Source organism: Stigmatopora nigra, chromosome 7, assembly GCF_051989575.1.
Source record: "Stigmatopora nigra isolate UIUO_SnigA chromosome 7, RoL_Snig_1.1, whole genome shotgun sequence".
Taxonomy (NCBI): domain Eukaryota; kingdom Metazoa; phylum Chordata; class Actinopteri; order Syngnathiformes; family Syngnathidae; genus Stigmatopora; species Stigmatopora nigra.
Genome location: NC_135514.1, coordinates 11,511,110 through 11,528,646, shown reverse-complemented (window position 1 = coordinate 11,528,646; position 17,537 = coordinate 11,511,110). Strand labels below are relative to the sequence as shown.

The 17,537-nt window shown below is 37.7% G+C and overlaps 1 protein-coding gene across 1 annotated transcript; it reads left to right on the top strand.

Annotated features, from left to right (window-relative positions):
- Nucleotides 1–2,924: 2,924 nt before the first annotated feature.
- On the top strand, nt 2,925–15,503 carry LOC144199940 (voltage-dependent calcium channel gamma-7 subunit-like). Its single transcript, XM_077721837.1, has 6 exons — nt 2,925–3,214; nt 10,014–10,209; nt 10,825–10,911; nt 11,289–11,429; nt 13,201–13,346; nt 14,567–15,503. Exons 1-6 carry the CDS (start codon nt 2,933–2,935, stop codon nt 14,981–14,983), a joined length of 1,269 nt encoding a protein of 422 aa, XP_077577963.1. The 5' UTR covers nt 2,925–2,932; the 3' UTR covers nt 14,984–15,503.
- Nucleotides 15,504–17,537: the final 2,034 nt, after the last annotated feature.

The following is a 17,537-nucleotide window of genomic DNA, read 5'->3' as shown; positions in this document are numbered from 1 at the left end:
AAATCATCCTGTCGAAAGGCCTGTCGATAAGAGGCGCTTCTGTCCCGTTCGTGTCTGTGTACCTGCGACTAAATTATTCAAGTTACAAGGAGTGAGTTTGTATATTTTATCAAGAGACGTGGTGTCGGTTTAGGATCGCTTAGTCTTGAATCGGCGTGGGGTAAAAAACATGAAAAATGCATTGGTGTTTTAGTCCTTGGTTCTAAAGGAAAAATCATTATACTTCTTTCCACTTATTCGTTCCACTTATCCTCTCAGGGTTGGGGGGGGGGGGTGCTGGAGCCTATCCCAGCTAACTAAGGGTCCTTAATTCGTAGCCAGCCAATTGGAGGGCACAAGAACATGGCCAAATTCAAACAAATGGACAATTTAGCATAGAATTAGCCTAGCATGTATGTTTTTGGCATGTGGGTGGAAACCAGAGTACCTGGAGAAAACCCACATAAGCCCAGGGAGAAGATTTTAACTCCACACAGTGAGGGATCAAATCCTCGATCCCAGAACTGTGAGTTAAACGCGCTAAGAACTGTACAAAAGTTATTGTACAATAATGTATACTGTTTTAAGCTAAGTTGTATTGAAAGTCAAACACTGTATGAACCTTATGTTTTATTTGCCTTTAAGAGGCGTGGCCTAGAGCAAGGGTGTTTTTTTTTATATATTTTTAGATTTTACAAAATTATTTTTGAACTAAAAACACAGAAAAATAGATTAAAAAATGACAATTATTGATTTAAAAGTGTGAAAATCAGGAAATGTAATATACGTCTATACTCTTCATTTTAATTTGATCTTAAAACATAAAGTCAGCCCTCACGATTTACTTTCCCGGGCCACACAGAATGATCCAGCGGACCATTTTTGGCCCCCGGGCCACCACTTTGACACCTAAGGCCTAGAGACTATCCATCATTTTGGGGTTTCATAATGTAGTTGTATGTTTACACCATTACATGTCTGTTCATTAATTCTAAGATGAATAAACACAACCTCAAACTATAGAAGTCAGACAAATACTAGAAATTAGTCCGCATCATCCAAAAAAAGTGAATGACAGGAGGAATTGAACCCCATTGTGTTAGCATGCAGTGCAGCAAGGATACGGCACCCTGCCCTCTCTCACACACACACACACACACACACTTTTGAGTACATACAGCTCATCTTTCACTGTCATTGCTGACGCCGCTCTCATCCCTCTTTCTCTATTTCCATCCTTCCTCTGATTTGTGACACTCCATTCCGACCTTCTCGCCACCTTACGGGCGTAAAAATCATGTCACCCGCACGGCCTAAGGTCAGAGGGCGCCAGGGACTTTCCAAATCTTGCTAAAAATGAGAGGATTCTCTCCAAGGGGGCTGTAAATTTAGGCTGGACCTTGGAGACCCCTGAATAGGGCGAGGACAAAACCAAGATGGAGGAGAGAGTTTGAAAGGTGAATGGAAGAAAAATTATGAGAGATAGTTAGAATGAATGAAAAAATATATATAAATATATATTTTCACACTAGTTTGACTTTGCCACTACTATTTTTTTTAGTTTTTATCAATAGCATTAAATGTTTGCACTCCAAAAATCAATATTGAATCACTTGGATTTGATTGGCTGAATTATTACTGCCATTGATTCTGTCTTCTTGTACTTCCTAAGTTAAATTGACTTTTTCCTCCACTATTCATATAAAAATCAGTCGTTTTTTTATTTAGTTGTATAAGAAAATGATTGTTTTCACTTGGATGAATACGATTTAGATGTTGCTATTCCCTTTTTTAACAGCAAAATGGCACATTTTTCTTCCTATTTTCCAACAGCTAACAATCCCAACCCTGTGTTACCATGCTGCCCCTCACAGGTTTGTCTTCCTACTACAACCAACATTGTGTGGTTTGTCGTTGGTTATATGACAGACATTTTTTTTTAGCTTTACAAAATGTCTGGCATCTTTTCCATTTGAACTTTTCCTTCCAATTGACGTCCATTTCTGTGGTGTTTTCCATCCTTCTTCTGGAAATTTAAATGGCTTTATCACTAATAGACATCTAATCCTTTCCAGTTGGCAAGGCTGGCAGCCACCTTCTAAATCAAATGGATTGGACGTCTACTACTGATACAATCATTGAAATTCACAACAAAGAAGCCATCTGATTGGACGCTTTTCATCGCCAAGCCTGCCATTGACGGTATTAAAAGCTTATCATTAATCATCTAAATCACAGCTGTCAAAGTGGCGGCCTGGGGGCCAAATCCCGGTCCGCCACATCATTTTGTGTGGCCCGAGAAAGTAAATCATGAGGGGAGACTTTCTGTTTTAGGATCAAATTAAAATAGAGTATAGATGTATATTAAATTTCCTAATTTTGCCCCCTTTTAAATCAATAATTGTCATTTTTTATCTTTTTTCTGTTTTTAGTTCAAAAATAATTTTGTAAAATCTAAAAATATATCTAAATAAAATATAAAATGCACATTGTTTTAAATCTATAAAAAAACTGAATATTCAGAGCTTTTAATCAAATTCTTTTAATCCATTTATATAAAAAATATCTAAATATTATATCTAAAATAGTCCACCCCTGTGAAATCAAATTGACGTTAAATCAGCCCGCAAACCAACCCGAGTCTGACACTCTTAATCTAAATAAATATTTTAAAAAAAAGGGGGGGCAAATACTGATCTCCTCCATTCTATTGACGTTGTATGTATGACTCACAGAGTGATGAGCTCATACATCCACTTAGTTCACTTTATCTTTTCTTTAGTCACGTGGACTTTTGCACCATTTCTCATCTTCACACTTGCACTACTTCACTATTTGGTGAAGGCATCTTTACAGGACACACAGCCCCCCCCCCCCCCCCATCCTAAATCCCACCCCTCACTCTCCCTCCCCCCCTTTACTCTCTCTCACTCTCTCCCTCTCTCACCCATCCATGCACACAAGGCAGGCACACACACTTTTTTCCAGGCGAAGTGGCGGGCAGACGCGTATCCATCCATCCATCCTTCCTTCCTCCCATCCATCCATCCACCCGCACCGCAGTGCCCGCTCCGGATGGATCGGACATGATGCCGGGCTACGAGATGAACACACGAGGGGAGTGACGACTAAAAAAAAAAAAATAAAAAAAAAACCCTATCGAGCATCCCTGCTGTGTGTTTTGTGCCCGTTGCTTTCTTGGCTGTTGACGTGTGCGCACGACTCTGGTGGCAGGGTGAGTAATTCCCTTTTTTTTAATCATATTCATATTATGTTTTGAGGCAAGAATGATGATAATGATGACGACATCATTATATGGACTTTTTTAGGGGGGGAAGCAAAAAAAGTGCGTGCGTGATGCAGCGTGGCGCCCATGTTTGTGTTAACATCCGCAGCGTAAATGAGTGTGCATGTTTTCTCCATGTGCGCCGTTGACTCACGTGCACGCACGCCGGATTTGGGGGGTTCCGAACTCCGGTTACTGTGAGCGCGGTTGGGGGTGTGCGTTTTTTTGGGGGGAGGAGGGAGGGTTGACTTGGTTGGGGGTCCATGGCAGTTTGAGTGGTTGAAGTCATTGGCTTGATAGTGATGGGGAAATTTGTCCAATTTGTGTTGAATGGGAGGGATGGTGGGGATTATTTGTAATGGTGTGAGGAATGTGATGGTTGGGAAAGGTGTCCAATTTGTGTTGGATGGGAGGGATGGCAGAGATTATATGTAATGGTATGAGGAAGGTAGGTTTACGCTAGAATGGAAGATGAAATTTGATTGGATAGTACATTGGATTGCAGATAATGGGATGGAGATGTGAAAATTCATGGTTCTGGATATAGAAATGTATATGCAAAATCTATACTGATTGGACATAAAGCAATGTCATTGGCAGTGAAATATCAGCAGATCTATAAGCTGTAATGTGTTAAAAGCCAAAATGGATTGGACGTCTGTTGCCGTCAATGGTAATAAAACATGGTAATTTACAAGCACGGAAGCTAAAGTCAAAATAAATCAGATTCAATTACAGTCAATGGCAAAAAAAAACAAAATAATTCAATGCTATGGAGACCTTGAAATCTCTTGGCAAAATCCAAATTAATTAGATTGACATCTATGGCACTGAACATGATTGACTGCAACCAATTCAGGGTGTCTGGATTAGGCTCAAGCACCCTTGCAAACTTTGTAAGGATAAGCAGACAGGAAAATGAATGAATGAAAATATATAACTTTGGGACTCCAAATGTATTTTATGAGCTTTCCATAACCATACCATTATCATATATATGTATCTATGTATATATGTAGATGTATTTAAATATATACTATGTATATGCAGATATAATATATGTATCTATATTTAGAAGTGCTCAAATTGACCCCTATACATAAATGTTTATATCCTACAAATTTAAGTAAATTCAGTACTATTTAATGTGAAAATAAGAACATTCATAATAACATTTAAATCATTTTTTGCAGCTATTCTTAATCTATATTAAAATGTACATATACTCCAGTCATTTCGATCTTTAACAGTATTTTGGCCCCACCACTCTGCTAACCACAGTACTACAATTTACCAGCACTTTTATATATAATTTGGGCTTCCTTTTTCACTCATTTCAGGTTTAAACTTTAGGACATGCACCTAAAAGTGTTTTTTTTATGTTAAGCTAACTCTTAAGTCTTCTAGTATATCAATCCAATCCACTATAACATTTTATCTGTCAAATCCATGACGTATTCTGACCTATACAGTCTTCCCCTCTGTGAGTTCTGTTCCAACCACTTTACCACTCCCCTTTATTTCTTTCCTTCCATTTTTTTTTTTTATCCATCACGACCTCTTTCTGTTTCCCCCGGAGATTCTCCGAGGGGATGTCAGCTAGGAGATTGTGACACACGACAGAGATTGAAACCCTCTGGTCCTCCCCCGGTGTAGTTCCAATCTATCCAATTCAAAAGAGCTCCTTTTCTTTCTGGGCCAAGTGAGAGGTCGTCCCGGAAGGCCTTGAGAAGAATTCATTGTTAACGGGGCCTCAAACGGCTTTGTTTCCATTCAATCTCAATCCAGACTCTTCCAGGTTGATCTCTATAAATGTTGGCTTCTTAGTTTAGTTTCAGCACACAGCGTCATTGAACACACTCAATTGAATTCCTCTCTCTCGGGAAGAATAGAAACGTCTCTTATGTGGGACGTTGTTCTGTCCGTCTCCTACAGAGGGCGTGTTCATTCCTGACGTCTTGGGTCTTCGTTACTAGGCGGGATACCGTATTTTCACGACTATAAGGCGCACTTAAAAGCCTTAAATTTCCTCCAAAATAGACAGTGCGCCTTATAATCCAGTGCGCCTAATATATGGAGGAAAAAAAACAAAAAAACAAAACCGAAAAACCACCACTGTCGGATATTAAAAAAACACAAATGCCTGAACTGAAACAATACTGTTAAATATGCAGATGCCATCTTAGTTTACAAAATCTACCATCATATAGCTCCTCCCCCACTGCAAGATTTTATACAAAAAAAATCCAAAACATCAACAATGGCTGGCTCTAGAGGTGACTGTAAAGTAGTGAGTGCTTCATACCTGGAAGTCAATAGCAATTACCGTATTTTCACGACTTTAAGGCGCACTTAAAAGTCTTTAATTTTCTCCAAAATAGACAGTGCGCCTTATAATACAGTGCGCCTTATAATCCAGTGCGCCTTATAATCCAGTGCGCCTTATAATCCAGTGCGCTTTATAATCCAGTGCGCCTTATAATCCTGTGCGCCTTATAATACAGTGCGCCTTATAATGCAGTGCGCCTTATATATGGAAAAATTGTCATTCATTGAGGGTGCGCCTTATAATGCAGTGCGCCTTATAGTCGTGAAAATATGGTAATTAGCAAAAGGGCGTCGCTGGGTCGCCCGCCATTTCCTCCGCTTTTTAGTTGCGTCTCCTTGCCACACGAGATACAAGCGATGGTGCAAAAGGGCGCCATTTGCGCAAATTAGAAATTTAGACGTTTGATTGCTTTGATTTGAAACCCCGCGCGACAAAAAAAGGGGATTTTTTTTGTAGCTACCCTTGACATTGCCATTAGTAAATCTGTGTGTGCTTGCCACTCGCCAGTTCTCAAAGATATTTTGTCTTTGTTGCAGAGATGCTTTGTTCTTAGGCACAAAGTCGGAGTTCTGTCGCGTTCTCCCAAATTGGGTACAGAAAAAAAATTGGGGTTTTTAAAGCAAATTTATTTTTAAATAGTTTTTTTAGCTGCCAATATGAGGGAAAAATGATTTCTCTATTCCAGTCTTTATGGATTTGATGTCTATGACTATCACAGTTTAGGGCTACAAATCTTGCGTTATATTTAAGGAAAAAAAGCCCTAAAATATGCATTTACACTAGTGAAACAAACTTTGCAGAAAATAGAGAAAATCCCCAAAGGCAATACAAAAAACACACAAAAGAATTCCAAGAGCTAACGGTATCACATTGCACTATTTCTTCTAGAAATTCAAATATTTGTTTAAACGTAATTTTAATTTTATGCTACAAAAAATAGTTTTTTCGCTAATAAACCCACTTTTAATGGTTTTAATGTTGGTTAACTGAGTTCAAATTGTCATAAAAAATGGTTATTTTCCCTCCTTAATACATTTCTATGATATCAAATTGGGATTCACAAAATCAGACTTAACTCGCCTCCAAGAACAAGTTTATGTCCAACTTTAAGTAGTTTTTTGTTGGGTATGGAACATATTGGAGGACCCAAACCCTAACAAAAACTTTAATAACTACATACCAGTCGTTCTTCCCGTATTCTCTACATGTTTTGATCATTTCAAATTGTGTACACCGTATTACAACTTTTGTACAGCATTTTTAAGTACATTTTTACAATTTGGCACGGCTTGTTCATCCGCAAAGAACAAAGTATTATAGTTCATTTCAACAATGCACTGATAAATCATTGACATTGTCAAATTGTATAATTCATAATGGGATTAAATTTGCAGTTGTTGTTTTTTCAACAAAAAAACTTGTACTTATGCAACTAAAAACAATTTGTAATGATTTTTTCTTTAAACTATGGCCTGTATTTATTTTTCCCTTAGAGAATTGTATAGGTTTATTTGTTTATTTTTCTTTTTTTGCGACTTTTTTATTATTTTAACTCTATTTTCGCTGTTGTTGACGTCTATAAACGTCTTAAAATTTGCTTGGAGTCAATAAGTTAAGCTAATAATTCTAAATCTAGTCATTCTTTTAACATGTATCCTTTGCAAAGAGCTTTTTTGATGAAGCGTAATAAGTATACATTTTTACCAAGTACTACTATTGGGAAGAATAAGAAAAACGTGTGTTTTCATGTGAAGCTTTTTAATGTGAGAAAGAGACAGACGATTGGCTTGCTTACAGACAAGCGTACAACAAAGAGGGAGTACAGACGGAAAGATTAAAGACATTCTGTTGAAATGTTTGTTCTGCTTTGTAACATGAGCAGCAGATTTATTTCCCGCTGATTTTTGTAAGAACAAACCAAGTATTTGGTTGAAAACCTGGCGTGGATATTGCAGTCATGTCAAACTAAGTAAATAAGGACATTTTACTGTCACATGATTTTAGTATGAAGTCAAAATCAGGCTTGGGTATTAGCCACCAACTCCTAAAAAAAAAAAATATAGAGGTACCTTTACTCAAGAACATAGTATAACAAAATATTCAGGTTATGAAATGCCTCAATGGGAATATTTATTTCCAAGAAACTAAAAAAATTGAAGTTACAAAATGCAAAACAAAGATTTAACATCTCCCAAAACTTAAATACCCTTATTGCACCCTGTATTTTATTTTGAAATTGGCACTGTAGAGTTGCTTTTCCATTGACTATCTCCCAAAACTTTGCTGGCCTCTCATTGGTTGTCTCCCAACACTCCACATACGTATCACTCTTATTTGTTTTTCGTGTTTTACAGCCCTTCCATCTTTTTCTAAATTACATTTTAATATTTCTTAATACATTCCTTTTTACTTCACTCTCTACTTTATACTTTTTACTCTAATGATGAGTGATGAGTATATTAATACTTTAGTCCTTTTTTATCTGTTTATATTTCATATGTACTGTTAACGGATGCACTTTTTTACATGTATCGTATCTTGTGCTGACCCGGCAAATCTATCACATTTTTAAAGTCAAAGTTCAAAACTTTTTTTCATTTTCATTCATATTTTTTACCCCATTTTATATCAAATTTGCCTATGAAACCACTTCCGTATTGAAAATAAATAAATTGACGTACTACCACTACTTGTTTGTGTACAAGGCACCATAAAAATAATCTACAATGATCTCAATATACTTTTTTGTGTGTAAAAATATTCCATCCCCCACATCTTAGTGGAGTGTGATGCTATTTTTGCAGTGTGTCGCTGCAGGTTATATGCATGCACATGGACCTCACGCAGGCTTATGTTGCAGTAAAATCATCGTAGAAATTTGCGTGACAGCACATTTTAACGTTTTGCCGTATCCAACCTGATAGGAGGATAATGTTTTAGTCAAAATATGATGATGCTTTTTAATTAAAATGTGGGAATCAATGAGCCGAATAATGTAGTCTACATTTGGAAAAAAAGTACAACATATCATATCATAATGTGAAATTTATACTGGAATAATGATCATGTTTTATAAATGTACTCACTTAGTGTGAAATCGGGACCTATTTAGTTGTCATTATTCATTTTGGCGAATAGATGAAGGTGAAAACTGAGGTTAATTACGCTTTCCGCTATTTAATAGAAACACATTTTTCTGCATGTACCTCACTGGAATAGAGATATTAAAAAAATCTATTAGGTTGTGTAAATTAATATTTATTTAAAGGCAATTTAGTGGAAATGTATGTTTTCCGACCCTTTTAGTATAATTTAAAAAAAAAACATTATAATAATTATATGAGCCATTAGTCATAGACACAAAATTATTGGGAATGTTAAAAACAATTATGTAGAACATTTACATAATTATTTATTTAGAACATTTACTCTATTTTAATTGATTATTATTTTAATTTATGCTTGTCAATTACATCTTGTAAGTCTACATGCAAAATTTCTAGTAATATTGAATTTGAAAAATGAACCAATTTGTTATTGTTATGACTAAACAACAAGCAAATATGTATTTCCTAATGATAATCGAAACTATTTTTATTTGCTTGATTGCACATATTTTGACCAAATGTGGCCCACAGTCAATATTTTGTGGTTAGAATTTTGCTTATTGCTTTTGCATGTATTTTCTAAAATTATAATAAAATATAAAATAACTTTGCATTTAAACAGTTACCTGGTATATACATATTTGGTTAAATAGACATTACTAGGTGTTTTTAGTATCAATAGTACCCCCTTATACTAACTACAACCACACATTACCTCAGAGCCAGATTGCTAATGAATGACTTTTGACTAAAAATCCACTCTACTATAGCAACCACTGTCCTTGAAAGGGTCAAAATATCACCTGTCTCTCAGCATCCATCAAAAGAGGAAACATTCCCATCTTCCGCATTCACTTAACTGTAATCCACGGGGGTGACGTAACCAACTCCATCAAAGCGAAGGAACGTAAGCGGACGTGAAGCAGCTGCCGCCCGGTCTCACATTGGCACTTGCAAATGTAAACAGACAGAAGCTCTCAACAATACATGTATGTTTATTTGATCTTTTCACGTGCCATACATATAACATCGTCACGCGTCGCCTTAGCGCTAACCTTTCGCGGGATTGGTCGAGAAGGACGAGTTCATCTTTAGCAGTAACGAGGCGAGACAGGAGGATAGCCGGGAGCAGCATACATCCAAGTGTACTTGCTTCCACTCACCCCTATCTCCCCTCCCATTTCCCCCTCAATCCTAACAACTTCCCTTACATGACCCATTCCAAATAAATGTGGTGTACGCACATAGACTCACACACACATGTGCGCACGCTCATGAATGCATCCATGAATGTCTTCTTCGTCCCCTGCAGATGAGTTCGTGCAGCAGCCGTGCTTTGACCATCCTGTCCACAGTGTTCGGGGCCTGCGGGCTGCTGCTGGTGGGGGTCGCCGTATCCACCGACTACTGGCTCATCATGGTGGAGGGCATCATCTTGCAGCATAACCAGAGCATGGAGGTCAAGATGGCTCTGCATTCTGGACTGTGGAGGGTCTGCTTTGTGGCCGGTAGGGATTTGACCAGTCATGCGTTGGATTTGAGGCATAGAAAACAAAAAGGATATTTGGGGATGCTATAGTATGCAGTTTACATACCTCTGTTCGAACTTTTAGCTTTGGTGGATTTAAAGAAAATATGGTAATACCTCGACAAGATCTGCCAGATCAAGTGTCAAACTGAATGTCTTAATAGTGTTTTTATGGCATCTATTTAATATTATTTGTACTTCTGAAACCCTTTCTGTACTATTACTTAACTCCCAAAGGTTCACTTTCCTCTAATGGCCAGTGACATCGTCTCAAATTGTGTTATTTTAAGTTTGTACTGTTCCTACACTATATAAACTTTTTATATATATTTGGTGAATGACACAACTTTTACAAACAGACTGAATTAACAATATTGTTTACTATTAGAGTAAAAAAAAGTATCATTCTTAAATAGATCATGACAAAATCAGAAATAAGTATGCATTGGATCACTATCATACTGCAAAGTTATACCTTCATTTCTGTCATAATACTTTTTAAAGTGGGAGTTCAAATGTATTGTTGTAGTCTGTTGTACTCTGTACTCTCCTTAAGGGATACATCCATAACTCCATGTGTTATTCCTACTTTTAGGGGCGGAAAACGGTAGATGTGTTGCATCCGAATACTTCACCGAACCAGACATTGAGATCACCACTGAAAATACTGCAAACATCCTCAGTGAGTACCAACGTCCATTTATGGATTTAAAGTTAGAAGGACACCTGCTGGTGGACCACAAGTGATGTACTCCTTCTTTTAAATATAGTATACAGTAATGCCTTGAAATACGAGTGCCCCAACATACAAGGAATTTGAGATGAGTCTAATTCCGAGTAAATGTTTGCCTTGAGATACGAGCCAATTTTTGAGATACGAGACAGCCGGGTGGCCGAGATACGATAGCGACCCTCTTAGTATCTCAAGGTATGACTGTATACTATGATATATCACTTTTCAGTACTACTACTTCTCCTATAACTACTATTGTTGCCCGACATCTAAAAGTACTTCTTCTATTTACTTCTTGGTAATACGTACTGTTTTCCTTCCTTCAGAAATGGTACGCACAGCGACGCCCTTCCCAATGGTGTCGCTGCTCTTTGTCTTTACCGCCTTTGTCATCAGCAACATCGGGCACATCCAGCCTCAGCGGACCATCCTCGCCTTCGTCTCGGGGATCTTCTTTATCCTCTCAGGTAATGCTCGGTTACTTCCCTCCTTACATTGACAGTGTACAGATTTATTTTACAAACTACAATTGACAGTTGGTTCAAATTTTCAACAGCAATTTAAGAAAGGACATTTTGAAAGGAGAGAAAATGTCATTTTACAGTTAGGTTTTAATTCTGTATATACTTAACACTTAATTTATAGTATATATTGTAATATAAACTACTAAAACCAATCCAATACAAGTTTTTAATCGATCAAACTGCATACCTGTCAACGTATACATTTTCCCCGAATTTTATACGTTTTTTTGATCATTTAAAATTGTATTTTGATTAAGTTTTTTTTTTTAAACGTTTTACCCATTTTGGCTCTAATCCGGATTGTCTCGCTTACTGATAGCAGACGAAAACGTCATTGTTGACTGCTAATATTGTCATACTTTAAGCATAATATAAGCATGCGCATTCCCCCTTCCCAAATCCGCTCCTTTCACAATATAAACATAGCGTGTCAGCAAGCAATGTATCCAGACAGTCAAACTGTCAGCGTTATACAGCGACATCTACAGAATCTCGAATTTAGTGCATACACATTGGGCATCCCATCCACTTTGGAAAAAATGTTTACACTTTTAAGTGCGCCTTATGTGAGTATAAATGTGCCACGTTGAAATTTGTATTTTTTTTAATCGCGTAATAACGTGAATGCAACATTAATAAGGGTACCAATTGGCCGAGGTTGACAGGTATGTGACTGTACTTGCCTGCCAATGCAGTATTATAATCCACTGGAGTCACGTGATTTTTCTGCATTATTGTAGTTCACCACATTGAACGGCAGGAGGCGGTCACGGTCCCCCTAATTTGGTTTTTGTCAGTGGCCTGACTGGAAAAACGTTCACGCTCTTGTCTTGCGGCATTGCGGAGCATCATAAAAATAAAAAAATAATAAAAATGGAGGGAGGGATAAAACTGTCCTTCAAATGTGAGGTCTGCTTTTTTTCTTGCGTTCTTTTACAGAAGCTACTATTGAGAATCAATACAATTGATTTTCAACTTCCCACATGCAGGGAATGTAAGATTTATGACCTATTTTAACAGTATTGGCTAATACCATATCATTTTCATGTTTGTGTAATGGTTGATAATGACAAAATGTCACTATTATTCTTGTCCATGAATGTGATAATGTGTTATTATACAAAGAAATAGGTCAAATAACATCAGGATTCTTATGTATTTATTCATTTTCCAGTCGAATTATCCTCACAAGGGTCACGGGCTAGTAATAATTGTCATCTATTGTTGATAATGTCCATGTTTTGATAACTGCTGTGTTGCCAGTTCTTGATTTTCCATCTAAAAATGAGTTTAAAAAAGCTTCCCCAGCAAATGTACATAAAAAGGCCATAGCCGCTTTTAATATTGCATTACAGAGTGAAATTATTCATACTTAAAGCGTGTATCTGTCTTTGAAAGTCGATCATTTGACGTATGTAATGCATTTGTCACTCCACATGGAAATGTTCCTGGGAGTAGATTTTTAATGTTGCATGTGACACTCCCATCCAAAGACCCCTAAAGTCACTAGTTCACTTAGCATATTTTCCGGACTATAATCCGCCCTTTCATACTATTCTTACTTTAACATATGTTTGTACTTGAATTCAATGTGATAATATATCATTTTTTCCTCTTCAATGCATATTTTTTGGGGGCTGGTGCGACTTATAGTCCAAAAAATACGGTCAAAATACAATATATATGACTATTCCGAATGTCCATACTCTTTCAGGCCTGAGCCTAGTGGTGGGCTTGGTGCTGTACATCTCCAGCATCAACGACGAGGTGATGAATCGACCCAGAGAGCCTGAACAGTTCTTCAACTACCACTACGGGTGGTCTTTCGCCTTTGCCGCTTCCTCCTTCCTACTGAAAGAGGTCAGTCTGGGACGAATTATCTATACAAGACTATAGTATAGATCGGACGTCTATATACGTTAACAGTGCTGGAACTGTCTTTTCTGACACTGCAGAAAAATTGGAAGCTTTCTAATGAGGTGGATTGATTTGTGTGATGTAGTTTGGTGCAATTTCCTGCGTCCTCAGGCTTGCCTCCCATGACTCCTCCTTTATCCGCATCACCATTTGGTGCAGTGTACAGTTCACCCCCTTTCCAGCCCCCTCTAAAATTTTCCTTTTCAATCACATTCACAGCTCCCTACTCTCCTCTGTCAAGAAATCATAAAACATGCACAAAGCATTTGAATATTTCCAAAGATCCTTTGTAGAAAATCATAACAGACCCCATGAGATTATATTTTTTGACATCACAGTTATCCGATATGTAAACAAGTGCCAAAACATCTCATAAAAAACATATGTGATGGAGCTTTGAGCACTTGACAACCTTTTTTGTGAAGGTACTGAAGGTTTGACTGATTGCCAAAGTTGTAATATATCAACTTGCCCACTAGAAGGAGTACTAATACTCGGGAAATCTCAAAGCCTAGGAGTAGCCTGAAGGTGGTGTAAGGGTATGCAAAGTGCAGTAACAATTCTAAGCCTTACTACTACTATCATCATTATTTTCCACTCTACAATTTGCATTATTGTCATTTCTCTTACTAATCACAGTAATTTAGTAATAAGACTGCGAGCTACCAATTAACACATGTTCAAGTCAACAAAAAGGGGAAAATAAGAGCTTCAGGCATTTCAATTAACGACTATCCTGCACACTGCAGGACATTTGGCCTACACAACAGTAGTACTACATCCATTACCACTATTAATACTATCTCATTTCACTACTTTATCTTCACTTGGGGGGTGCTGGAGCCTATCCCTGAATTGGTGGCCAACCAATTGCAGGGCACAAGGAGACAAACAACCATTCATGCTCACAATCATACCTAGGGGCAATTTAGAGTGTCCAATCAGTCTACCATGCATGTTTTTCGAAACCGAAGTACCCGGAGAAAACCCACGCAGGCCTGGAGAGAACATGCAAACTGCACATAGGTGGACCGACCTGGATTTGAACCCAGGTCCCCAGAGCTCGATAGCTAGCTAAATCGTTAGCATTGAAATTTTGGCTGAAAATGCCAGTAGATAATGTGCGCATAGTACTATATTCTTCTGCACCTTTGTCTTTTTAGGGCGCCGGGGTCTTATCCGTCTACTTATTCATGAAGCGCTACGCAGAAGAAGAGATGTACCGCCCCCACCCGGCACTCTACCGCCCCCGCCTGTCCGACAGCAGCGACTACAGCGGCCAGTTCCTTCACCCAGAGTCGTCATGGCCACCGCCCAAGAGAGGCCGCCGGACGTCTGAGGCATCCAGCGACATCTCCATCCAACTCAACCGGCCGCCGCCTCCCCCACCAAAAAGTGGGGGTGGCGGCCACCAGGGTAACCCGAATCCCCCACCCTCCAGCGGGTACCCGGCACATAGCCTGCCCAGGTCGCACTCACCGCACCCTCAAGGCCAGGCTATGTCTATGGTGGCACCACCTCCGGCTGTACCACCACCACACTACCATACGCACATGCATGCGGGTGCTTCCCCTTGTTAGGGAATGTCTTTTCCCAGATTTAAACGGCAAACATCCTGCCCGGATTCAAAGAAGTACGGCGGATAGTTCAAGGAAGCTTTACGGAAAGGACATCTAAATGATGGTGAGGCATAGCCCAAAGATAAGTACGTTATTGGTAAGAAGAAGCATTTATAGGAAGGACCCGTGAACACACACAAATGATGACATGACGGAGAAAACGCAGACTTTTCTACCTGGCGTGTGTACCTTTCTACGAAACTGGAATGTGATTTAATATACTGGATATTTCGTACTTTATCAGTCACACTGTGAGAGCGGTACGTTACCTACGTGGAGTATTTTAACAGTCAACAATACGGTAGATGGTGAACATCGTATGTGAATGTGGTCACCGTTTTAAAAAAGAAATGCAAGTGGATGACTAAATATCATTGACTTTTTTTATATATATTTGTTGGAGTTATTCCATTTATGGATACTCTTTGGAATTTGTGTACTATAGATAATATTAAGGTACGAATACATGAATAGGTCTAAAGGGGAATGATGCTTTTGCCTAGAAACTCTACATTAGATGAACATTCTCTTAACGTCACAAAATATTTTATTTTCTACCAGAGAGCTTTCTTTATATTCTGTCTACCCTGTCCTAGTTTTTTGGTTGGTTTAGTTTCGTCACCAGTAAATCATTTTAAAAATAGGAACTACACGTATTCTTTAAAAATTGTTTGTTTTGTGACTTATTTGGTAAGATTTTTGGATGTCTCGCCTAACAATGGCATCCAATTAATTCAAATGATTCCTAAATAGAAGGCAAATAATTACCGTACCGTATTTTTTTCGTATATAAGCCGCACACGAGTATAAGTCGCACTAGTCAAAAAAAAAAAAAAAAAACAAGTTGCACTGATGTGAAAATTGTCATTTCTTGGGGAAATTAATATAATGTAGCACCGGAGTATAAATTGTACCCCCCGGCCAAAGTAATATTTTTTTTAAAAATGCAACTTATAGTCCAGAAAATACGTGAATTACTATTACTAAGCTAGTGTTTTGACTGACGTACTAATTTTGGTTGCCTATCTGTTTTAAACTGAAGATCCCTTATGCAATAAGATAATATTCTTAAGGTTTCTTAACCTGCAAGAGTTTCTACTAATGACATGTTTACTTCATTCTGGTGAGAATAGAGATTATGGCATCACTTTTTGAAGGGTATCTGCACAAATGGAAGCACAGGGTAGATACATTTTTATTCAAATTAGCTAACTCGTAAAGCATGTGGCGAAAAAAGGCCTTTTGTCGAGTAAAGTCACCAATTTTTGTAATAAGAGACATTTATGATATGCACAACCTGTTTTTTTTTAAACATAAACGCAGTCTGGGATTTTTAGTTTTATTGTGAAGACATCGTACATGTTTCTGAAATTCAGTTTTCAAATTATTGTTGATGTAAAATCATTTAAAGACAGAAGACATGTGGTTTTAATAATTGAATTAAAGTGACATAACAGAGATATATCATCATCATCATTATCATCATCGATGAAATTATGAGCTCAGATCATTGCACATCTTTTCATGCATGTATTTCCACTTATTAAGAGTCATTTTTGGATTTTTCCGGACAAAATTCTTCTCTTAGTTTTTTCCCCCTCTGCAAAAGTCCATCATCATTTTGCATGATGATTTATTCTGACATTTTACCTCCTGTATGCTTCCATTTTTCATTTTTAATGTCTCAAACCGTTCAGTGCCTCTTCAAATCCTTTTTTAACCATTTTCCTTCCTTGCAGACAACATTTATCAAATTCTTTAGCCGTGCTTGCTTCTGCATTGTCTTCCTGACGTCTAAAAAAAGAAAACAATCTAGCTTATTATGGCCTATATGATGCTGTACTATGTTACATGACTGAAAAGGTGAGGTTAATTTTTCTGCAGCTAAACATCAATAAATCTTGAACTTTGTGGGCTTTTTTCATCTAAAATCCTTATAAAGCGCTATTTATGCGTGTGTGAGTGTGTATGTTAAGCTTCCCTCGCTACGTTTGTCCAAACCGTGCAACGTAGAGAGTTCAAATGTTTTATGGTGGTCAGAAACAGCTGCCGGATCCTAATAGATGAGTAATTGAATCATTGCTTCTCTTTCTGTAAGTGTGTAAACTCAATCTTTTATTTGTTAAACACCGAAATTTCAAAAGATAATTTGTTTAATAGCGCAACAATTGTCTTTTGGTTCTAAAAAATCAGATGGGACACCTATAATGCAACCCTAAAAAACATGGCTGCCTTTGCCGATAATAGACGTCCATTTATGTAGTTCTTGTTGTTTTCCTGTTGTGTTTTTACTTGTAAACGGCAAAGGCAGTAAGTATTAATAAGGTGTTGTAGTATGAGAAATACACACTTGACGATACAAATGGGTTCACATTATAATTTAGAAGCACTTTTCCAAGTGATAATGCACCTTTCTCGTACTATGTAGTACATTGCGACCTTTTTGTATGCGTGCATGTGTGTGTACGCAATGTGGAGTTGAGTGGATCTCCCTTTTCACCATCGCCATTACTGC